This window comes from Leptonychotes weddellii, chromosome 5, assembly GCF_054177405.1.
Source record: "Leptonychotes weddellii isolate Sample4059 chromosome 5, ASM5417740v2, whole genome shotgun sequence".
NCBI lineage: Eukaryota > Metazoa > Chordata > Mammalia > Carnivora > Phocidae > Leptonychotes > Leptonychotes weddellii.
Genome location: NC_138373.1, coordinates 58,522,532 through 58,547,834, shown reverse-complemented (window position 1 = coordinate 58,547,834; position 25,303 = coordinate 58,522,532). Strand labels below are relative to the sequence as shown.

General features: G+C 40.1%; 1 protein-coding gene across 2 annotated transcripts in view; it reads left to right on the top strand.

The window, feature by feature from the left end:
* Nucleotides 1-25,303, top strand: part of MPP7 (MAGUK p55 scaffold protein 7) — a 114,671-nt gene that overhangs the window by 78,437 nt on the left and 10,931 nt on the right. For both annotated transcript variants that reach the window (XR_014145507.1, XM_081820788.1), the window contains exon 9: nt 14,780-14,860. Coding sequence is in view for 1 of the 2 variants with exons in the window: in XM_081820788.1 (XP_081676914.1) it covers nt 14,780-14,860 (81 nt within the window). In the remaining variant the exon portion in view is untranslated. The remainder of the gene's footprint in view (nt 1-14,779; nt 14,861-25,303) is intronic.

Here is a 25,303-nt window from a genome sequence, read left to right as displayed (position 1 = left end):
GGACAAGTTATAAGGGACATAAAAGATCAGGTTCAGGTTGGTCAGGTTGGTAAGGTGAGGTTTCCATTGGAGGCAAAACGTATTAGCCCTTTCAGTTTTAGAAAGGAGATCTCTACCTAACAGGTTGACTGGTACTGTATTACATAGCAAACAAACAAACAAAAAACGACCCACCCACCCACACACAAACTTTTTCAGTAAAATGTCCCAGAGGCATCTGTACTACAGGTCGAGATAGAAACTCTCTCTCAATTTTATTAGATACCCCAACTATAGAAACTTCTTTTTCACTCCAAGGGATTTGTTGTCCTATGAGAGCTGGGTTTAAAGTGGAGAATGTTGCTCCCATATCTACCAGAATCTGGCAAGGTTTTCCATTGATTTTACTTTTAGTCTTCCCTTGGCTGTTTACGGGGATTACTGGTAGCAGTTTATCAGAGGATCCCTCAAAGTTGGCTCTGAGAGCGGCCATTTGGGGGAAGATAGGGAGGCATTTGAGTAGATGAGGAAGGATTTGCATAAGGCCTTTGATGATGGCTTTTTTCATAGTGTCCTATTTAAAGAAAAATGAGACATTGACCCCTGGTCCAGTTTTTGTTTTGTTTTGTTTGGGTTTGGTTTTTTGTTTTTTGTTTTTTTTTTTAAGATTTTTATTTGAGGGCGCCTGGGTGGCTCAGTTGGTTAAGCAACTGCCTTCAGCTCGGGTCATGATCCTGGAGTCCCGGGATCGAGTCCCGCATCGGGCTCCCTGCTCGGCGGAGAGTCTGCTGCTCCCTCTGACCCTCCCCCCTCTCATGCTCTCTCTCTCTCATTCTCTCTCTCAAATAAATAAATAAAATCTTTAAAAAAAAAATAAGATTTTTATTTGAGAGAGAGTGTGCGCACATGAGCGGGGAGAAGGGGCAGAGGGAGAGGGAGAAGCAGACTCCCTACTGAGCAGGGAGCCCAGCGTATATGGGGCTTGATCCCAGGACCCCAGGATCATGACCTGAGCCGAAAGCAGATGCTTAACTGACTGAGCCACCCAGGCACCCTGGTCCAGTGTTTTGATGACAGACTCCTAAGAGGGTGCAATTGGGGGGCGGGGGGCAGGTATTATTTTAGGTGCCTAGTTCGTAGCTTTTGTAGCTGTAAGGCTAATAACTTCATGGACTTTTGATTTTGGTCTTGTTTTAAAGTCATAATGAGTTAGAGTCACAAGTTCAGTCAAATCCTTGCCCTTCCATCCCATCTTGTTTATTTATCAGTCCACTAATCACAGAAGATAATCCATTTACAAATAGGGCAACTAGAGCAGGTTGGGTGGCCTCATTTATTGTATACAACCTAGAATGCCATAGGAAGGGAGCTTGCAGATGGGCTTTAGAGTCCATCAGATTCGTCTTGTTGGCATGTTTGAATCATAGACCAGTCAAATGTGGGCAGTGAAGACTCTAGGAATGGCTTTTGAAAGATTCGTTGCTATCTTGCAGTCTTTTTCTGGTCCATAATGAGACCGTGATGAAGATGTCAAATGTTATCCTTGGGGTTATGCCATTCTGCTTCTCACATCCATTTTGGGGCTTCATCTGCTCCCACCAGGATGTGCACAAGCTGATAAAGATCTGACAGCCTGGGGTCATAGGCCGTGATGAGGACTCAGTTCTTCAGAAAACTTTTGGGGTTCCTCCTTGAGTTTAGGAAATTCTTTAACTATGGGCCTTAGCTTGGTTTGGTTTTTGACCAAGCAGTGAAAGATGCCTGAGGAGGATCTCCTGCAGCCTTGGAGGGGTTTATTTTAAAATATAATTATGTAATTTTCTCTTCAGGGTGAAAAGGCAATTCAGATAGAGAGTTAGTAAAACATGAGTACTGAGGTAAAGGAGGGTAGAGGGGAGCAGTAAGAGTTATGTCAGTCTTTTGTTGTAAGGATCTCTGTGTCTTTAATTCTTCATTAGCCTTTTGCTATGAATTTTTCAGTGAAGCTATTTTGGCATCTTGAAGGCTTTTGGAAGCTTCTCCATACCAATTAAAATAGGTATACCCATTCTGTTTGTTTGATTTGGGAACCTTTGCTTTCAAGCGCACTTCCTAAATGAACAGTCTAAATGAATGCTCCACCAGTAATGGCCATTGCAATTCTAGGTTGTCTTTAGTAAGAGTTGCCATTTTTGTAGCTGTCTATTGCTTCCGGGACTGTAGTTCTTTATACATAGAATAAGCAGGTGGCACACCCAGCTCTTTGTAATTTAAGAATCTCATTTCTTTAGCTAAGCTGTTGGGTCTCCTTGAGCCAAACCAATACCTCAGAGGGATGTGCCACTGGGTTGAGGATTGTGTGGTGTTTTACAGCGTACCTCCCTGTGCAAGAAATTTTCTTGAGGTTTACAGGTGACATAGTGTCAATCTAACCCATTCCTTGACCAGCCTATCCTATCATGAGAGTCTTAGAGTTAGGTGTTGAGCACGCTAACAGCTATTAAGTACTGATCCATGTCCACTGAGTTTGCGGCTTTTTGGCTTCTGAGATTCCCAATTGGCAATAGCCTGTACCCACACAAAACCAGCCAAACAGGCGTGTACACATTAATGCACCAGCAGTAACCAAAGAGATGTGATGGCAGACTGGCCAAAAAAAGAAGAGGGATTAGTTGCACCCTCCAGCCATTCCCAGCACGGAACTGTGGACAGAACCAGCAGACCCCAGCAACGGGAGACTGGACCAAATAAGGGCTGGGACTAGAGGTCAGGGTAGAACCATCTACCAGATCTAACTAACCCGCTAAGTCCTGGATTGGAAAACCAATTAGATCAGGAGTTTGATGCAAAGAGAGCAGAGCCCAGAACCGGGGGGGGTACTTACCCGTGGCCCTCAGAAACAACAAGAAAAATAGAACTCGAAGCATTCAGGGATATCACACCTGTGTTTCTCATCATCCCCAGAGGTGTCAGAAGTTTCCTTTAGATCCTTCCACTGCCACAAAATCTGTTAAAAAGCAAAATTCAACGAGTGAATCCTTAAGATCTTACTGACTTTATTCAGTGATTCGTGAATTGGGTAGCATCCCATCTAGCCGATAGCACTCCAAAGAGCTGTACAAAATGGAAGATTTTATAGGCAGAAGGGGCAGGACAAGGAAGTTATTAGAAGAGTGTGTATTGTTTCACCTTCCTTTGGGGGACGGCAGGGGTCTCTTAGGCAGATTACCTCACTGGTGCTGAGCAGGTAATTCTGGATTGACTGGTTTAAGAGTCCACTCCTGAGAGAGGTTGCAATTAATTAGGTTAGGTATTAAGTCTTTATTTGATGATGTGGGCTTAGCATAAGTGATTCCATTTTGGGCCTGTTGTCTCTCCTTTTTATCTTGTTAACTGAGAATACTAACAAGAGAAACATGAAGTGTTCACATATGAGTAGGCTTCTGCTAATTTTTTAACCTCTGTTTGAAACACTTAGAAGCCAAATTAGATTATTCGGCAGTTTATCATCTAAAAGAGGTAACCAAGCAGTGGACTCCAATTTTATAAGTATTGGATTGTTCCTGAATTAACTGTTAACTGTTCATGATGGGAGAAATCCTATACTAAGGAAGCAGTGCCTTGGCTCCTACAACATGTGTAGGAAGTTGGAAAGAGTAGAGTATAAGCAGCCTGGTCCTCCTCAAGCCTCATTTGTTTTTCCCACTGTTTTCAAAGCCATTGGGAATAATGGTTTTGCCTTGAAACTGTAAGGTAAATATTGCTAAAGAGGTCCACAGTATTATTTGCTCTACTTTCTTACCGTAATACTACACACTTTTTATCCTTGGACTTAACCTTCAAGAAATTAAAATAGACCAAGTTGTTAACTTAGCAAAACTGTGACAGTTGAGGACTTTGAGCCTTGCTCACAAGTATTTAATTTTTTCTCTTCATTTTGTAAAGGTACTATTCCAAAGCCACATTTTAGCCACTAAAATAGCGTAGTGACATTTTCTGTTCTACTCCTTTCAGCATTTAAAAGTATTTTCCAAAAAGTATGTTAAAACCAAATGTCAGGCATTTAGTACATTTTTCTGCATAAATTTTATCTTTGGTGAGACCTGACTTTTTAAAAAGGAAAGTAATAAAGCCAAATAATGTGTCTGTGTGTTTGTAGGGGAGGGAGTGGAGAGAAAGTTTTGGTGTTTAAAAAGCTACTAAAACACTTCACAGCTTAAGCCAATAGAAGAGTAAAATTCATCATGTGGCTATTCAGACAATTTGTGACTTGTTCTGTCTGGTTATGAGGCATAAGAGGAAACTAATAATAAATCTTTCTATATATTTCACATTTCCAGCTTGAGCAATAAGTGCTATTCTGCCCTTCTTTGTGCTGAATCTCACATACTGTCTACAGACTGCTTTGTAGAGGTAGTTTGAATAAATAGACCTTTATAAGACTGTCATCATTTTTCCATAAAACTGTGGCAGAACAAAAAGTCTTGCACATAAAGCAGAGAGAAAAGCAAGCACTCAAAATGGAATATAAATGTTAATATGTTTATTAAAATTCTCATAACTTTGGCTGAACTTTGATTGAAGGCTTGTAGGAATTAGAGTCTGCTCTGGAGGATTTTATATAGACAACTGTAAACCCAAAAGTCATAATTGAATTTATGAGTGTGTGCTGGATTTAAAATTATAATCCTTGTATATAGGAGGTAAATGTGGTCTTTATTAGAATCACAGTTGGCTTTTTTATGCCATTGGCGTATCTTAAATGTTTATACTCTGGCTTAATTTCTGGGCATAAATCACAATTAAGTTCATTCAGCTGATTTTTATGGAGTCCCAGCCGTGCCAGACACGGTTCTAGGCACGTGGGTCCCTTCGTGCACAACACAAATGTTTTTGCCCTCGTGGCGTTTACATTCTCAGGGGAGGACATAGAAAAACAAATTCAACATAAATTCATAATATAAAGTCAATTGTACAGTTCCAGAGGGTGGTAAATGCTGTGAAAGACACTAAAAGCAGGGCAGATTCAGAGGAATCAGGATTTTGAATCAGATTGTGGTAGCCTTGTTGAAAAGGTCACATTTTTGAACAGACTCTTTAGCTTAGGAAGACTCAGGAATGGGTTTATTTTGACCTTTTAATTTTATTGACTCGTCATACCCCTGAGATAGAGGAGAGATGAGAACTTGAATCAGTCTGTAGAAGTCTGGTGTCAGTAGCTACTTTGGAAAAAATGATGCTCTTTCGGTAAGCCTCCCACTTGTTTTTCTTTTCTTTTTTTTTTTTTTTGACATTAGCGTACAAGTTGATGCTTCATTAATAGGGATTTTCTTCCACTGTGAAAGTGTAACAGAGGAAAAAAGCCCTGAACCTCTGGCAGGGCTTGTTATGAACTGCTAAGTTGCTGTATTTTCTATGTAGTTTGATTGAACTTTAAATTTAGTTTTATAAAACAGCTTCATCACTCGCCAGCACAGAATGCAGCCACCCACTATTGTGATCATTGTGAGTCAAATATAATAGCATGGTAGTTTCTATTTTATGCCTATAGAACAACAAAAATAGTAGTGCTACAGTAGGATAAGTAGGCTCTTTATCACATATCTGAGCTGAAGGATACCTAGAGATTTCATTTGATTTTTCTTGTAATAAATCAAATGAGTAAGTGTGTTTTTTCAGGTAACAAAAGTCGTTTGGATACTGAGTGCAGACTCCAGCAATTTTGCTATTTTTCTCTGGATAGTAAGAGGAACAAGTCTGGCCAATACTATAAAAGTGTCTGGGGGAAAATGTGGAAGAATTTTCATGTTAAGCAGGGCAGGTCCACTGGAGGTAAACACATAGTTAAACCACATAGTTAAAAACCGCATCCATGCGAGGAGCTTTCACACAATATGCCATTTTTATGTCTGTGTCAGGATGTACAAAGATCATGAGCAAAAGCAGATAGTACTTGATCAGAGCAACAGATTTCTCTCCAGTATATTGTTTAATACTGCACAGAAATCCAAACAAGAATGGATTTTATTAAATGCGTTCTGTCACATGAGTACATCTTGTGTTAAGACTAATTCGGCCAATCTCCTCTACCTGTGTCTACCTCTTTCTGAGAAGTTTCTTTCCTAACAAATGAGTAACACTTCAGCACGATTGTCCTTTCATGTGTAAGGTACCACTCATCTATATTTACATTATTAAATTCATTTTGATGCTCATCAACCTTAACAAAAACTATAACTAAATGCTACGCTGGACATTTACAAATAAAACTTACTTTATTGTCATTTTTTTGTACACTACGTGAGTGTCTTTTTAAAAAAATATATTTTACATTTCAGGGGCACCTGGGTGGCTCGGTCAGTTAAGTGTCCAACTCTTGATTTCAGCTCAGGTCATGTATCTCAGGGTTCCAAGATTGAGCCCCACATCGGGCTCTATGCTGGGCATGGAGCCTGCTTAAGATTCTCTCCTCCCTCTGCCCTTCTCCCCTGCTCATGTATTCTCTCTTTCTCAAAAAAATTAAATAAAATGTTATCACATTTCATAGATTTCAATTAAATCATCTTCACAGTAGTAATACATTATTGTTCTAGTAGGTATTCAGTCAGGGTCTGCACTAACATATAAATAAGTAGATGGTTGAAGTTTTCTTTAAGTACAATACCACAGAGTATGTCCATAATTTTTTTTTTTTTTAGCATGAGAACACCATACCCATATTTTAGAGCCTTCTTTCAGTGTACCTACAGTTTCAGAGTGCCACTGTGGGCACTGGTTTTATTTCCTCCATGCTTTCTCCACTCATTTAGCTTTTTTTGATTTTAAATTGTATATGTCTGTTTCAGATTCAGAAGGTAGATCTTTTGGGGGGCCATGTCTACAGCATGAAAAACTTCTGTGCATCAACTATGAATTAATTTTACAAGTGTATTATGCTTACATTCTAGTAGAAACACATTTCTTGTTTTCCATCCATAAAGATTTATTACAAATTCTAAACCCTTATACGCATCCGTGGATTAAAAAGAAGAAAATCTGAAAATAAAACAGTGAAAACATTCAGCGTCTTAGAACTACATGGATAATGGGTCAATAATGTCAACAGAGGTGGAGGTCATTTGGGGCAAAGGCGTTGTATATGTGTAAATTCTCCTCTGTACATAAACAAAGGCTGAGAATTTGCATATGGATTTTTTTAAAAATCTTTTTAAGGTAGAAATAAAGGCATTTTTGCTTTTAGTTTAACACAAGCATTTCCTTAAATGGAAAGTTTTAAACAGAAACTTTAACAGCATCATTATTGACACCCTAAATGGGCTGTATTTCTTTGGCTGAAATGAATGAACCTTCATATAAAATCACACACAACACATTTGCCTACTTTCAGGAAGGAGTTACTAATTAAATGTACAAAAGTAATAAAAACAATATGCCTTCCTAATTATCTTAATTATCTAATTGGTACAGTTTTTATAAGAACATCAACTAATTAATGGCTTTATTCTTTCTTGTATTTGCACACACAGTTGATTTTGTAAATTCTTATGGAATTAAAAAAAATGAAACGGATACTTATTTACATGTTTTGGTTTGAATAGAAACACTCTTCTATGTTATTTTCGAGCTAGAAAAACATCAGTTTTAGCTCACTGCCTGGATTCCAAATTAATGAATTCCAAAATGATTTTTAAGGTGCTTTTTTTTGGCTTTTACTTACCCATCATCATTGTATTTTATTTCCTTCGTCCTAAATCTAGAATGCTGACACACGGCCTAGCATACATTGTCTTCGATAAGTTTCATACAGACTTTTCCAAGGTTCTACACAGAATGAGTTTTGAGATCCCCAGATCTGACTTTTTGTAGCTGGGGTCTCTGTGTAATCCACGAGCACAGATAGTCATCACTATCCAAGGTGCGGGGCAGCTTGGAAACCGGGTGAAAGACTGAAGCTACGAGTCACAGGCATAATCAGACAGTGGATAACTGGCTACCTGAGTTTGTATTTTATGGACATTCTTTTGATAAGATGATAGGCAGGATGGAAAGAATACAGACCTTTTGAGTCAGACAAGGCTGTTGAACACCAGTTGAGGCACACTCCAGACCTTAGGAAAATTGCATTTAGGAAAATTCCTTCGCCTCTCATCGTCCGTTTTCTCGTCTGCAAGATGAGGATGGTAATACCTTAGAGGATTAGTAATGGTGTATGTTAACCGTGTAACATGCCTGCCACAAAGAAACCTCAGTGTGTCATCATCATAATTATTCTTTTTCCAAAGCCTATTGTCTGTTATTTAAATATGTGCTATTTAGATTATATTCTTTCTCTTTAAACATTAACAAGCATACCTGAAAACAAACTATAGGGTAACCAATTTATATACATATGTGTATGTGTATTTCACCAATTGCAGTAACAGTTGCTATATCGAAGGGGAAATGAGTCTGTCCCATTGCACAGTGAACCTAACTTAGTCTGCATCCCTAAAGTGGCCTGCAGTGTAAATAAATATTGTATCCTAAATCAGCCAACCGAAAGTGCTGTGAACTTACCCCTAGCCATGGGGGATCAGGGGTGTGGAGCTTAAGTGGTGATCTTAAGGTTAAGATCTAAAAAGAAAAATTCTAGAACTTCAGCAGTGTGGATGACAGAATTGATCCAAGAGCTTGGCAGGGAAAATGCTGTTTGGAGGCCCTCAGGACAATTTTGTAGTAAGAGTGATGGAAGCCGTATCCCTACTTTAACCATTTTTATAAGGAAACTCCCACCTTTGAAGATGATGACCTCAAATCTAGGGAAAATGTTTCAAAAAAAATCTTTTGCCACTGAACATTCTTGGCATACTCCATGAGTGTGCAGTGAAGCAAGCTCACTACAAAGAGATTATATAAAGGGGTAAAATTGAATACAGTCAAAACGTCAGGGTATCCTATTAGAGACAGCATACTTCCCCCCCCTAATTCAAACACAACTAGTTTTTTCCTCCAGAGTTAAAATAAATCATTGTGTTTTTTGGCATGGGTAGTAGAAGAAAGAAAAAAGAAAACAAAAAAAAACTAGGCTCTCACTCAACAAAGTATCTCACACTCTGGGAAGCACTCCAGAGCCGAGACCTGCCGAAGAAACAGTATATTCATGTCACCCTTTTAGTCCTGGGTGCTGGGGCTGGGGGTGGGCATGGCAGGCCCGCCCACGCTCTTTAAGTTGAGTGTTTTATTCACCTCTTTTTCTTGGAGCGTATATAACTGAGTTTGCATCATCTATACAGAGAACACAGCTCCATTTGTAATACACCTTGTTTTTCTTTTTCGTTTTCTATTAAAGAGTACGTTTTAGCACTTTAAATATTTTGGGTACCTTCAGAGTAGATCAGATACATACACCCCAAATGGCGCCTGGCATTTCGCTATCAGTCAATACTCTTATCACTTTCCTCCTCTCTCTCCGAGATCTCATTTCTCCTCACCATCCCGGGCTCTGCCTTGCCGTGCCTGCACGACAAGGGCACCCTCGCCCTGTCCTCTTTGTCACACCACAGTCCTGGCTGAGATGAGATAGACGGATTCCCTTCCCTGAAACTTGCTGGTCCACAGCCGAATCATCACCTTCCCCCTTCTTCTCTGTATTTTAAGATCCAGAGAGCCAAGTGCAGACGTAAGCTCTACCAGCTCCTCTTGGGGACCATGAGCACATTCCCTCACTATCATATCCAGGCATTCTAGATGCAGATGCTGTTGCATACATTTCGCTCCCATTCCTTTGGTTCATTCAGCAGATAGTTTTACCTCCAGAACAGCATAATTACTTAGTATAATTGAAATGAATAAAACTAACGAGTGCCTACAGTTTGCCAGCTGGTGAACAAGTCGATGACACCCCTGTTTTCACAGAGCTCACAGGCTGTTAAAGGAGAGAGACAGGTAAACCGACAATTACAGTATAGTGGGATTTGTCCTTTGAATTGGGAGCAAAGGGAATGCATGAACTTGGTACCAAACCCAAATTTAAAGTTGTTAGGGCAGATTCCCTGAAGTATGCCTAAGCTGAAACAACAGAGAAGAACTAGCCCATGTAGAGGCACCTGGGTGGCTCAGTCAGTTAAGCATCCAGTTCTTGGTTTCGACTCAGGTCGTGATCTCAGGATCCTGAGGTCGAGCCCCCTATTGGGCTCTGTGCTCAGTGTGGAGTCTGCTTAAAGACTCTCCCTCTCCCTCTGTCTCCTTCTGCCCCTCCCCCCCCAATGCATCTCTCTCTCTCTTTCTCTCTCTCTCTTTCTCTCTCTCTCTCTCAAAACAAAACAAAAACAGGGGTGCCTGGGTGGCTCAGTTGGTTGAGCGACTGCCTTCGGCTCAGGTCATGATCCTGGAGTCCCTGGATCGAGTCCCGCATCGGGCTCCCTGCTCAGCGGGGAGCCTGCTTCTCCCTCTAACCCTTCCCCCTCTCGTGTACTCTCTCTCTCTCTCTCATTCTCGCTCTCTCAAATAAATAAATAAATCTTTAGCAAAAAATAAAACAAAAAAAACCAAAAACACATGAAGAGGACAAGAGCGTCCTTGCAAAAGCAGGCAGCATGTGGTGAGGCCCCAAAAACACAAAGGAGAACCTGCCACATTTCTAGAAGCAGGGGAACCTCATGTAGCTGGAGTGTGCAAGGCATGGGAAGGAGTGGCAAGGATGAAAATCAGAGACACAGAGGTAGCTCACAACGTGCAATCTGTATAAACCTGTCAGAGAATTTCTGTTTGATTCTGTAGGCAGTGGAGGCAGAATGTGAAATGCTGGTGAGAAGGGGCAGAGACAGGAGGGAGCAGTGGCCGAGGGACATCTTAAGGTGAAGGGAAGTTTGTTGTTGTTTTAAGGTAGGAGAGAATTTATTCGTTGTAAGTGCTGACAGAAAGGAGGTAGCTGGAAGAGGTGGAAGATTCAGGAAGAGCGATCTCTGAGAGAAGGTGTAAAAGTGTATGACTGCAGAGAAGTATCTAGATGATGGTCTAGGTGGGTTTAGATACAGTTTCTAGAAAGGACTTCAAAGACCTTTCCACTTGTTGGACTCTGTTTTCTCTGGAGTAGATGAGGTCTTCTACTGAGCTGGAGGTGGTGATGGTGATACTAGAAGTTGCATTCACTCCACAGATTTTTATTGAGGGCTTGCTTTATGGGGATGGTAAGTGACATAATAGGATTCTTGCCCTCATGGGGCCTCTGTCTAGTGGGAAAGACAGGCCATGAAGCGATGTATTACCCAGTTGTTGAATTGCGACTTTTAAGTATTGGGAAGATAGACAGGATGCTCTGAAAACCTAAAAATGAGAAACATGATCGACAGGGTCGGGACAGTCTTGCAGACTTGCTTGAGGAAGATCTGTTTGAGCCAAGCTCTGACATTTCAGAACTCGCTGGGGCTCCAGATGAAGGAGGGAACTTGAGCAAATGCTTCGAGGCAAGAGGATGAGGCAGGGACCGGTCACATGGAGCCTTGTAAACTGTGTGAAGATTTTAATCTTTTTCGGAAGGGCCTCTGGAAACTACATTTCCAAGAATGTTAAGCAAGGGAGTGACAGGATCAGAATAGCTCCTTAGAAGGACCTCTGGCTGCTGGTGATGGGGGGTTAAGGTGGCTGTTGAGCAGGTGTGGGGCAGCTGAGGTGAGGAGGCTGGTCCTGGGGAGGAGGTGAACATGGCGGCGCCCTGGACTAGGGTGGCAGCAGCGGCAATCAAGATGGTAGACCTGCAGGCTATTTAGGAGGTAAAATTGACAGCCTTTGGCAATTGTTTGACAGTAGGGGGTATGTAAGCCAGCTGGTGACTCCCACATGTGGCTACAGAGGAATGGAGCATTGCAGTTACCATCGTGGGGATGTGAGAAATACAGTAGATAGGAGAACGTGGAATAATTGCCAGAGAGTGTGTAAGTCTAGTTTGTTCGTGGAGAGTAGGAATGTATGGCAGGACTGCTCCAGGGCTGCCTGGGTTTTCGGCACGCGTCTAGGTGTGGGGAGGGGCTGCGGGATTGATCTTAGACTGGAGGTTTCCTTGGCAAATGTGATAGAAGTACAGTGTGTAAGAGATTTGAGAGTATTAGCAAAATAGGAGACATGATGGCCCATGGAAGTGAAGGCATGAAGGGCTGCTAGATAAGAAGGAAAGAAATGAGAAAGCACTAGAGGTCCTTGCGACAGTAGGTGTGGGAGGCACAACCGAATGACAGATCTCAAGGGATCAGAGATCTAAGTCCTATCGGAAAGTTTGAATTTAATATTTCAGTAGTGAAAGAGCTGCTGGTGATGGCAGAGTCTCGAGGTCAGCCCTGTGAGTGGTCAAAGCAAAGTAGAGAAGAAGGTCGTTCGAGACTCGGAGTCAGGGAGGTTAGAGGCTGGCATTTTGAAGGATATTCATGTGAATGCTGAGCTCACCCAAGGGGATGGAAGGAATTGAGGTGCAGAGGATGACAAGAGCCAGGGGCTAATGTCTCAGAACAGTGGCTCTCGACAGGGGCGGCACTGCCCCCTGGGAAGCATATGGGCATTTACTCTATTTTTATAAAGTCAGAATGGCTGAGGGGGCCAGGAATGTAGACGTGCCATTTCTGTGGAACACTGATCCGACCTGCATCCCACATACTCTCGCAGAGTGTATGGTCAGGGTGCCAGGGCAAGGCCCTCTGTTTGTAGTAAACATTCAGGGACCAAACAGATCAGCATAGGGTAGGGTGTCAAGATAAGAGGTCTCCCTTCTGGGACAATGAAGCACTATCCCATCCCATATATCTTTATGCTATACTTATATGTAAAGTGAGGGTCATTTGCAAAAGTATCATTTTCTTCACTTTGATAGTCTTGACCTGTTCTCTCTATTTCATCTGAGGCTGTTTCCCCCTTCCCTTATCATATTCCAAAAAGTCTCCCCTTTGGGGCTTCCATTTTCAGGTAGCACCTTTGGGCTTCCATTTTCAGGTACTTTCTCATATGGAATGGTTCCTGAGCTTATTACTCTTAAATCCAACCATATTATAGGTGGGTACAAACATCTGACATCATTAGGTTTTCTAGTCATGTCCAAGCATTTACATATTGAAATACATATTTTATTATAAGTACTTTTTTGTCTTTCATATATTACAATGAGGGCATTTTATTAATTTGGAGGGCTAGTGCGTTACATTGGCTCCGAATTCCATTTCAGGGCATAAATGGGATATTACAGAGTATTTACTATAAAAAGGGAGAGCTGAGCCCCAGGGAATTGGTACTTGACAGCAGTTCCTGGAAAGATTAGTGAGTGACCAGCAGTGGGGGGGGGGGGGCAAGGGAGGGGCCCTAAAAGTGTCAGCAAAGCAAGGAAGGCACAGCCTCCCAACTCCAACCTTCATCTTCACTCACACTTTTCCCTCCACCCGGGATGCCCACTGTTCTCTTCTCCGTCCACCTGTCTGTTCTTCATTGTCCAGCATAAAACCTTATTCTTCTCAAAGCCCAGAACAGGAAGTAGGCAAGGGAATGAACACGAATGCCTGGATTCACGGATTCCTCCCAAGAGAGGGAGCGTGATTACTTTCCGAATTAGCATGAAGTCTAATCGAGGTTCAAAGATGTTAACTTTGTCCGTGACGTAGTCCCCCCGGGCTGCTGTGATGACATACCACAGCCGGGGTGGCCTGTCCACAACGGGAATTGACTTCTCACAGTCCTGGAGGCTGGGCAGTTGGTGGTCAGGGTGCCAGGGCAAGGCCCTCTGCCAGGTCACACACATCTGGTGTGTCCTCACGTGCTGGAACTGGAGGGAGCTCTGTGGAATCTCTTTTTATAAAAGAGCACCGATCCCTTCCCGAGGGCTCCAGCCTCATGACCTAAGCACCTGCGCAAAGCCCCACCTTCTACCACCTTGGGCGCTGGGGTTCCAACATGTGAATTGGAGGTGGGGGGCGCACCCATTCAGACCCCGGCACCCAGCATCACCAGGAGAAGGAGTAGTGAAGAGGGGACTCTAACCCAGGGCAGTCTGGGCCTGCAGCTTGCCTTCTGCCCAGCACATGCACCACCATTAAGTGGACCCTGACGGCAGAGACGCTAGCCATTCGGGACTTCTGACCTTCTAACTTGTTTTCTGACTCCTACTTGGAAGTGCTTTTTGTGTTGCCCCTAGTCTCATAATCGTTTTGTGTGACTCTGTCCACCCAGTTAGTTTCTTTGAAGGCAGAGTTCACTTTTGTTCGCTACAGCATCTACAGTATGCCTTGTCCATGGTGGGTGTTTAATCTGTATACACAGCCTGCTTTAAACACCTAAGGCTTGTGCCAGTTTTCAAACGCTTAAGGACCCACTGAAAACATAGTGTCACGAGAGTTACCTTGACCAAGGTACATGTGGCGGATCATTTTGCAAATTTAAAACACATCATTAGATTTGGATCAAAAATACAATTAACGTTCAAAGATGTTCTTTTATTAAGCTCTAAAAATGTTTGAAATTGAAATGACTCGTGCCCAGACTCTGAACTCTACTTTTTCAGGCGTACGTACATTTTTAGGCTCTTCCAGATACCATCACTTGGTAATACATAGTCAGATACTCTTGAGTGTGTTTCACTGAAAACATAAATATTTCTCATCTTTTTAATAGAAAGGCAGGGATTTAAATTTTGATATTAAAAAAGCAACAAACGAACTAGCTTTTCCTTAGGTACACCTTAACTCGAGATACTCTTTACTTGGGATGCCAAGTGGGGTCCATGTTCTCTGTCTTAGGGATCCAGGTGAACTACAGACGTGTGTATGTGGTGTTTTGTTGTATAACGCATTTATATTCTCTTGTTTTTCAGGTCCTGTAGGAGTAGGTCTGAATGAACTGAAACGAAAGCTGCTCATCAGCGACACCCAACACTATGGTGTGACAGTGCCCCGTAAGTTCCCTGCACCCCCGGTAACAATCGGTCAGCACTGATGAAAGATGGGTGGTGCCCGACACGGTTCCAGGCGTTCAGCCTCTGGCCCCACAACAGCCCTAGCAAGTATGCAGCAACACTCTCCATTTTTTACAGTGGAGGAAACTGAGGCATGGGAGTGAAGGGGTTGCCCCAGACTGCAGAGACTGTTGGCGGGACGTTTGTTAATCACGGCTTCTCTACTCTCAGTTTTTATGGTAAATTTTAATACGCATGTGACACTAAATTAGTATTTACAAATTTTCTCCTAGATAAAAGCCTGACTCTCCTACTTCCTAAAATAGGTGCTAATGTTTTCCAGAGATTTTCACCAGGTTTAAGATCAGAAGGACCAAACCACAGAGAGCTGAAGGAGGCCTCTTCTAATAGAAGCCTTTCTTAATTACTTTTTATATGTAGTAATTGGCAGATGGTGTTAAATGGGCCTTTCATGGCCATATAATCCAAATACGGTGGGCTTCTTTTCAGTATACAGAATTAGATCTATTTTTATAAAAGAGGTTTTCATAGGCTTTCTTACAAGTGAAATGTGATGCTGGAAGCATTTTGATCTCCAGAATAAATGCCACTTGACTACTTAATATGTTGATGTTAGAAAGCCGTCTAAAAGGCTAAAATTGAAATGTTGGCTTTTTCAAGTGGTTTTGGTCCTATTAAAAACAACACAAAACACACAACTGTTTGTATATGGCCCTGAGCAGTGTTCTCTAGTTTTAGAAGACTTCAACTTTATTTTAAAGTTATAGTTTTCTATTACCTCAAGTTACTCCTTGTTACTGCATTTTTCCAAATTATTGTTCATAATCATGTTCAGCCATACGTTACAGGGCCCTTGGTTTCCACCAACAGAGATGAAAGGAAAGGAAAAATGTGGAAATGTGGAATTAAACTGTGTTTTTTTTCTTTAACTTTAATTATTCACTTCTCTTGCAAAAGCTGGCTTGCAATATATGGGTAATTCGAGAATTTTACAAAACAATTGTCAGTCTTACAGGGGAGTAGTTACAAAGCACCTGGAGGGTGGAAAAACGGATTACAAAGGGAAAAAAATGCATGTATCAATTTCCTACTATGTATTCATCTCCTTTGTCTTAATTTATTTCATCGTCCCAACCACTGGGCGACATCTGCCTGCCACAGAGGAGGGAAGAGAAAGGCTATGGGACTTACTCAGAGTTGTACTCGTCGCAGTTGCATGCACCATGCTTCCACTTTTCATGTCCTTCCTCCTATACAGCACTACACAGTCTTTTCCAACTACAGATGCTCTTTATTGTCGCATAGTTAGTAATAAACATCAATTTATTTGGAAGATGATAAATACCAATAAGGCTGTCTCTGAAACATACCCTTTATGGTAGTTTTGGTGTTACTCAAGGACCTCGGGCAATGTACTTGGGCCTCAATCTGTCCAACACTTCAGATAATATCTGTCTCTGAGGTTGTTATAGAAATTGACAATATCCAGAAAATCTATTTTATATATCCCAAGCGACTCATAACACTGGACATTTTGGGAAGATAACAGCCATAGCATCAACTCAGGATGATTTCATTAATTACAGAAGAATATATTTTAAGACCAGTGTTGGAATTTTAGATTGTTTTCTCCAGGTAGAGTCTTGATTATCTAGAGAAAAATTATTGCTTTGATTATTCCACCAGTATTCTGTTCGATGTTTAACTATAAATCTTTCCCCAAAATGCACTAAATCTCCACCAGAATGGGTAAGTTTTTGAAAATGATGTGGAGCAATGAAACTCTCACACATCGCTGGTGGAAGTGTAAATTAATTTCACCCACTCTGGAAAACTAAGTGGCAGTATCTACTAAGGCTGAGTGAGCATCTACCCCATGACCCCTCGATCCCACTTAGTACGCAGCCAACAGAGATGCACACAACATGCACTCAGATAGTCTTAGAAACGTTATTCACAAGAGCCCCAAACTGGAAATGACCCAAATGCCCAGCAGCAGTAGACTGGATAGGTACGTGATGGTATATTCACACAACGGAAGACGCAATGCACAATTTGCTACTACAGTGCAGCAATATGAATGAATTCCCCAAACATGTTCAGCGAGAGGAGGCAGACACGAGAGAGAATATGCAGTATGACTCCATGTTTACAAATACAATAAAAGCAGTGCTGAGGTGCTCTTAGAAATCGTGAGGAAGGTGGGTTGGAAGGGTGGTTCTGGAGTGCTGGAGATGTTCCGTTTCGTGGTGGAGTGCTGCTTACCCGGGTGTTTTTGATCTGTGAAAACTCATTACGCTTATGTGTGAACTTTTCTGTGTATCATACTTCAGGGTTTTGAATGTTAAAAAGAAATACTTGGTACTTTAGTTCACTGTGGTTTGCTGATGTCGATTTGCTGGTCTCGACTGCACTACAGTTATGGAAGATGAACACCTTCCTTTATTGGAGAAAACTGAGTGATAGTCACATGGGGCCTTCTCTAAGCTGTTTTTGCAACTTATTGTGAATCTATAATTATTGCAATTTTAAAAAATTAAAGGGATGCTAAATGAGGTAAATACTGTCGCTCTCGGGCTAAAATGGCAGAACAAATTATATGATCTTTACAAAATATCTATGTTGCCACGTTAAACATTCCAAGTTGCTTTTAAGGAAGGTGGTGGCCGGGGCCCGTTTTCTGCTGGTTTGCTTCTTTGTGGCAAATTTCATCCTCGATGAGCAGCGTCAACACTGTTTTAAGGCATTTAAGTCATTATCATCAACAAATTTAAATGACTATTAATGTAACCAGTCTTTCAAAAGGCTGTCTCAGTAAATTAAAGTAGTTAACAAAAAGTGTTGCATTGATCTATGTGAGTGCTGTGAATTGTGTAAGACTGATGAATCACAGACCTGTACCTCTGAAACAAATAATACATTATAGGTTAAAAAAAAGAAGAAGAAAATAGTAGAAAGGGAAAAATGAAGGGGGGGAAATCGGAGGGGGAGACGAACCATGAGAGGCTATGGACTCTGAGAAACAAACTGAGGGTTCTAGAGGGGAGGGGGGTGGGAGAATGGGTTAGCCTGGTGATGGGTATTAAAGAGGGCACGTACTGCATGGAGAAGTGGTGGGTGTTATACGCAAACAATGAATCCTGGAACACTACATCAAAAACTAATGATGTAATGTATGGTGATTAACATAACATAATAAAATAAAATTTTTAAAAAGTGATATTAAAAAAAAAAGTATTGCAGTAGATGTCAAAGACTTGATGAATTGATTCCAAAGTCTTTCTAGTCTGTAATTTGGGCACTCACAGTCAGCCACACTTGTTAATCACTTTGTGGTTTCTCATGAAGGCATATATCACAGTTATATGATTTCATAGGTTTCAAGGAACTCGTGTTCGGTAACACTTCTTTGTCCATAGAAGACCCCAGTTGGGATTTCTAAAATATATATATAAAAATTAGGGCACCAATTAAAAAAATTTTTTTTTCTTATCTCACCATGGCCATTACTTGGGAATTTTGTTGGAAGCAGGGGAAGAGGATAGAGTTGGAGTTTGTCTCATATTTGTTTGAGGTTTGTCTTACACTGTAAACATAGTGGGTACTCAGACAGTGAACTATAGTGAGGTAGTGGCCTGCATTGTGGTTAGTAAGTCCATCTTTCCCTTTGAGTTCCCTGGAGAATTTCCAGATCCCTTATTCAGGATTCCTCACTGTGAATGAGTTTGTGAGATTTCTGTGGTCCCTCAGTGCAATAAACACAAGAATTCTTCAGTGGTAAAGTTACATCAGGCTTGGTTAATTTGGGGTGCTTGTGATAAGCAAACACTCTGACTGTAGATATGTCCACTTTTAAATGAGTTTAGTAGTGTCATAAATGTCTTGTTCGCTCGATGTAGTTCTACTTTTAGCCCTCCCTAGGGGACTCCGTATGTCAGGGCCGTGATCCTTAAAACTGTGTGGGCTACATTTGCAGTGTCCTGCCATTACAGTTGAAGAAAGGAAACCTTTTCTCAGTTCGCCAGAGACCAGTTAATGCACATAAAATTCTCAGTTTTGATTTTCACCAATACATTTTTATGAAGCTAACTATTTGCCAAACGAACACCAGTAAACAAAACGAAGCTGTTGAAGTAATAAATGAATATTAACCCTAAATTCGAAAGCAGGGCATCATACTAATTTTAATAGCTTTTAAACTCTTGGATGCATATTATGTTATATGCACATGATAGAGTTTATTTCTATTGTGAAATTCATTCTTAGCTTTTATGATAGAATTAAATTTATTAGTATTTCATGCTATTCCTGCAGAGGGTGTATCACCTCATAAAAAAATAGCATAACTTCCTGGTGCTTTAAGATCAGAAATATGAAAAACTGTTTCAAGAGATCTGAATGTTGTGTTAAAATATACTTGGTAACTAAAAGTCCATTAAAATTTTAGATATAATTTAAATTAATCGGGTTTTATAAATCCATTCCTTTTTGTATTGAGGTACTTTTTCCCACTTCCCTCAGTTTTCCTTTTCTATACTACTAAGATATAATTGAAATAAATAAGCTGCACATATTTAAAATGTACAATTAGATCAATTTTAATATACATAGACACACATGAAATCATCACCACAATCAACATAATGAACATTTCCATCTCTTCAAAAAATTTCCCCATGCGTTTTGTAATCCATCCTTCTACCTCTGGCTTTGGGCAACCATGAATCTATACTCTGAAACTATAGATTAGTTTGAATCATCTAGCACTTTATATAAATAAAATTATACAATATGTTCCCAGATTCTTTTTGCTTGGCTTATTTCACCCAGCATGAGTTTGAGATTCACCGAGGTCATTTCATAAATCAACAATTCATCCTTTTTCATCACTCAGTGGTATTCCACTGTATAGAAATTCTATAATTTATTTATCCATCCATTTACCTGTTGATGGATACTTGGGTTACCCCCATTTTTTGTTATTACAGATAAACCTATAAGCTAAATATTCTGATGAACATATGTTTTTGTTTCTGTTGGATAAATATGGAGTAATAGAATGGCTGGATCATATTTAATTTTTTAAGAACCTACACAAACCATTTCCCAAAATGGTTATACCATTTTCCAGCCCAGTAGCAGTGTATGCAAGATCTAGTTTTTTGCAGCTTTGCCAACAGTTGGTATAGCCAGCCTTTTAAATTTTTCTCTGTGTGATACAGCCCTATCTCAGGGATATTACGGGTTCAGTTCCAGACCACCACAATAAAGTAAATACTGCAATGAAGCAGCTCAAATGAATTTTTTGTTTTCCCAGTAGTCTCTTAAGTGTGCAATAGCATTATGTCTGAATAAACAATGTACATTCCTTAATTTTAAAATACTTTATTGTTAAACAATGCTAACCATCATCTGAGCTTTCAGTGAGTAATATTTTTGCTGGGGGAGGGTCTTGTCTTGAGGTGGCTGGCTGCTGACTGACCAGGGTGGTGGTTGCTGAAGGTGAGGGTGGCTATGGAAACTTCATAAAATAAGACAACAGTGAGGTTTGGTGCATCAATAGACTCTTCCATTCATGAACTATTTCTCTGTACCATGCAGTTCTGTTTGATAGCATTTTACTCAATCCTCTCAAACATTGTGCTTCTTTATCAGCTCGGTTTAGGTAATATTCTAAATATTTTTTTGTCATTTCAACAATCTTCACAGATTCTTCACCATCTCAAGAAACCACTTTCTTTGCTCATCTATAAGAAGCATCTCCTCATCCATTAAAATTTTATCACAAAATGGCAGTAATTCAGTCACATCTTCAGGCTCCACTTCTAATTCTAATTTTTGTGCTGTTTCCACCACATCTGCAGTGACTTCCTCCACTCAAGTCTTGAACCCCCCAAGTCATCCATGAGGGTTGGAATCAGCTTCTTCCAAACTGTTAGTGTTGATACTTTGACCTCTTCCCATGAATCATAAATGTTCTTACTGGCATCTAGAATGGTAAATCTTTTCCAAAAGAAAATTTTCTTTCCATAACTCAGTTTTCAATTTACTTTGCCCAAAGCCATCAGAGGAATCACTGTCTATGGTAGCCATAGCCTTACAAAAATGTATTTCTTAAATAAGAATTGAAAGTCACATTTATTCCTTGATCCATGGACTACAGAATGGTTGTTGTGTTAGCAGGCATGAAAATAACCTTAATCTTGTTGTACATCTCCATCAGAGCTCTTGGGTGACATGGTGCATTGTCAATGAGCAGTCCTATTTTATTTTATTTTATTTTATTTATTTTTTACATTTTATTATGTTAATCACCATACTTACATCATTAGTTTTTGATGTAGTGTTCCATGATTCATTGTTTGCGTATAACACCCAGTGCTCCATTCAATACATGCCCTTTTTAATACCCATCACCAGGCCAACCCATCCCCCCACCCTCTCCCCTCTAGAACCCTCAGTTTGTTTCTCAGAGTCCATAGTCTTTCATTGTTCGTCTCCCCCTCCAATTTCCCCCCCTTCATTTTTCTCTTCCTACTATCTTTTTTTTTTTTTAACATACAATGTATTATTTGTTTCAGAGGTCCAGGTCTGGATTCAACAGTCTTACACAGTTCACAGCGCTCACCATAGCACATACCCTCCCCAATGTCTATCACCCAGTCACCCCATCCCTCCCACCCCCCACCACTCCAGCAACCCTCAGTTTGTTTCCTGAGATTAAGAATTCCTCATATCAGTGAGGTCATATGATACATGTCTTTCTCTGATTGACTTATTTCTCTCAGCATAACACCCTCCAGTTCCATCCACGTCATTGCAAATGGCAAGATCTCATTCCTTTGATGGCTGCATAATATTCCATTGTATATATATATGACGTCTTCTTTATCCATTCATCTGTCGATGGACACCTTGGCTCTTTCCATAGTTTGGCTATTGTGGACATTGCTGAGCAGTCCTATTTTAAAAGGAATCTTTCTGAGCACTAGGTTTGAACAGTGGGCTTAAAATATCCAGTAAGCCATGTTGTAAATAGATGTGCTGTCATCCTGGCTTTGTTGTTCCATTTATAGAGCACAGGCAGAGTAGATTCAGTTAATTCTTAAGGGCACTGCGATTTTCAAAACAGTCAATGAGCACTGGCTTCACCTTAAAGTCATCAGCTACATTCGCCCCTAACAAGCCAGACTGTCCTTTGAAGCTTGAAGCGAGGCATTGACTTTTCTCTAGCTATGAAAGTCCTAGATGGCATCTTCTTCCAATAGAAGTCTATTTCATTTAAGTGAAAATCTACTTAGTGTAGCCACCTTCATTAACGATCTTAGCTAGATCTTCTGGCTAACTTGCTCTAGCTTCTACATCAGCATTTGCTGCCTCATCTTGCACTATTCTGTTATGGAGACAGCTTCTTTCCTTAAACCTCATGAACCAACCTCTGCTAGCTTCCAACTTTTCTTCTGCAGCTTCCTCATCTCTCTTGGCCTTCATAGAACTGAAGAGAGTCAGGGCCTTACTCTGGATCAGGCCTGGGCTTAGGAGAATGTCATGGCTGGTTTAATCTTCTCTCCAGACCACGCATACTTTCTCCATAGCAATAATACGGCTGTTTCACTTTCTTACCATTCGTGTATTCACTGGAGTAGCACTTTTTAATTTACTCCAAGAATTTTTCTTTGCATTCACAACTTGACTCGTGCGAGAGCTTTCAGCCAATTTCAGCTTTCCACATGCCTTCCTCACTAAGCTTAATCACGTCTAGCTTTTGATTTAAAGTGAGAAGGTGGGACTCTTCCTTTCACTTGAACACTTAGAAGCCATTGTAGGGTTATGAATTGTCCTAATTTCAATATTGTTGTGTCTCAGGGAATGGGGAGGCCTGAGGAAAGGGGGGGAGATCGGGGAAATGGCCGGTCAGTGGAGCAGTCGAACACACACATTTGTTGATTAAGGTCACTATCTTATGTGGGTGCAGTTCATGGCACCCCAAAACAACTACGATAGTAACATCAAAGGTCACTGATCACAGATCACCATAACAAATATAATAATGAAAAAGTTGGAAATATCACAAAAATTACCAAAATGTGACATAGAGACACAAATGAGCAAATGCTGTTGGAAAAATGGCTCTGAGAGATTTGCCACAAACCTTCAATTTGTTTTAAAAACAAAACAATGAGAAACAGTATCTGCGAAGCACAATAAAACAAGGTATGCCTATATGTGTGTAGTGGTATCTCATTGTACTTCAATTTGCATTTAATTAATGACTAATGATGTTGAGCATCATTTCGTGGACCCACTCATTTATGCATCTCCTTTGGTGAAGTGCTTATTCAAATATTTTGTCCATTTTTAAAAATTGCATTGTCTCACTGAGTTTGAGAATTCATTATATATTCTGGATATGTGTCCCTTATGTGATAAATGTATTATTCATATATTCTTCTCAGTCTGTGGATTGGCCTTTTTTTTTTTTTTAGACTGTGCGCACAAGGTGGGGGAGGGGCAGAGGGAGAGAGAGAATCTTAAGCAGGCTCTGCACCTGGCACAGATCCTGAGATCATGACCTGAGCCAAAATCAAGAGTTGGTTGCTTAACCGACTGAGCCACCCAGGCATCCCACCTTTTTATTTTTTTAATGGTGTTTTTCAAAAACCAGCAGTTTTTAATTTTGACAAAGTCTGATTTATCATTTCATGTTTTGTGCTTCTGGTGCTCTAAAAATCCTTTATCTCAGGACCATAAAGACATTCTGCTTTTTCTAGAAGTTTTATAGTTTTACATTTTACATTGAGGTCTTGATCCATTTCAAGTTGTTTTTTCGTGTTGTTTAGCAGATTTGCCTTGTTCCTGATCTCAAGGGAAAACAACTCCCATCTTTTACCATTAAGTATGTTGTTGACTCATTGATGGCCCTGTTATTTGTTTGAAAGCAGTCTCTGCAACTCCTAGTTTGCAGAGACTTTTTGTCATGAAAGGGTGTTGAAATTTTTTCTAATGCTCTTTCTGGATACATTGAAATGATGTATTATCCTTCATTCTGTTAATATGGTGAATTCCATTGATTTTCAAATGTTCAGCTAACCTCTCATTCATGAGATAAACTCTACTTGGTCATGATCTCATATCTTTTGAAAAAATGTATTGTCCAATTTGACTTGCTAATATTTTTGTTAAGGACTTTTGCACCTAAATTTATGATAGAGATTGGTGTGTAATGTTTTCTAATGCCTTTGTTAGATTTTGCTATTAGGGTTATACTAATATCATAAAATGAATTAAGCAGTAATCCCTCTTTATGCAAAAATATGTTGATGTGGGATTTGTGTTATTTCATTCCTAATGGTGGACAGACTTCATCGGCCATGTAGGCCTGGAATCTTTGGGGGAAGGTTTTAAAAAACAGAGTTATTTAGGGGTGCCAGGGAGGCTCAGTCAGTTAGGCATCTGCCTTTGGTTCGGTTTATGATCCTGGGATCCTGGGATCAAGTCCCACATCAGGCTCCCTGCTCTGCAGGGAGTCCACTTCTCCTTCTGGCCCTCCCTGTGCTTGTGTGTGTTCTCTCTCTCTCAAATAAATAAAATCTTTAAATAATAGATTTATTCAGTAGATACAGGGCTGCTCAGATATTGTCTCCTCTTGTTTCAATTTTGATTCTTTATGCTTTTCAAGAAATTTATCCATGTCATCTAAATTGTCAAATAATTTGGCATAAAGTAATGCATAATATTCTCTAATCCTTTTTAATGTTCAAAGGATCTTTGGTAATAACTCCTTTTTCATTATTTATATTGGTGATTTTTGTTCTCTTTTTCTTAATCACTGTAATTAGATTTTAAATTTTTATCATTTTTCTTTATTGTCTTTTTTTCTATTTTGTTAATTTGTTTATTATTCACTTCTCCTTGGCTCAGGTTTACTTTGATCTTTGCTTTCTAGCAATTTTTAAGATGAACTTTACTGATTTTAGATCTTCTTTTCTAATAGAAGTACATAAAGGCATAAGTTTCCTGCTACACACTATGTTCTTCATGTACTTCACAGTATTTGCTCACTTTTATTGTTTCATTTTTGAGTCATAATTATTTTGAAGTGGGTTATTTAATATTTGAGGTTATCCTAGATACCAGTTTTTCATTATTTTATGGTTAGAGAATTTACTCCTTATGATTTGGATTCTTTTAAATTCATTGGGACTTTTTTTTTTTATCTTTTTATTTTTTTATTCTTATGTTAATCCCCATACATTACATCATTAGTTTTAGATGTAGTGTTCCATGATTCATTGTTTGTGCATAACACCCAGTGCTCCATGCAGAATGTGCCCTCCTCAATACCCACCACCAGGCTAACCCATCCTCCCACCCCCCTCCCCTCTAGAACCCTCAGTTTGTTTTTCAGAGTCCATCATCTCT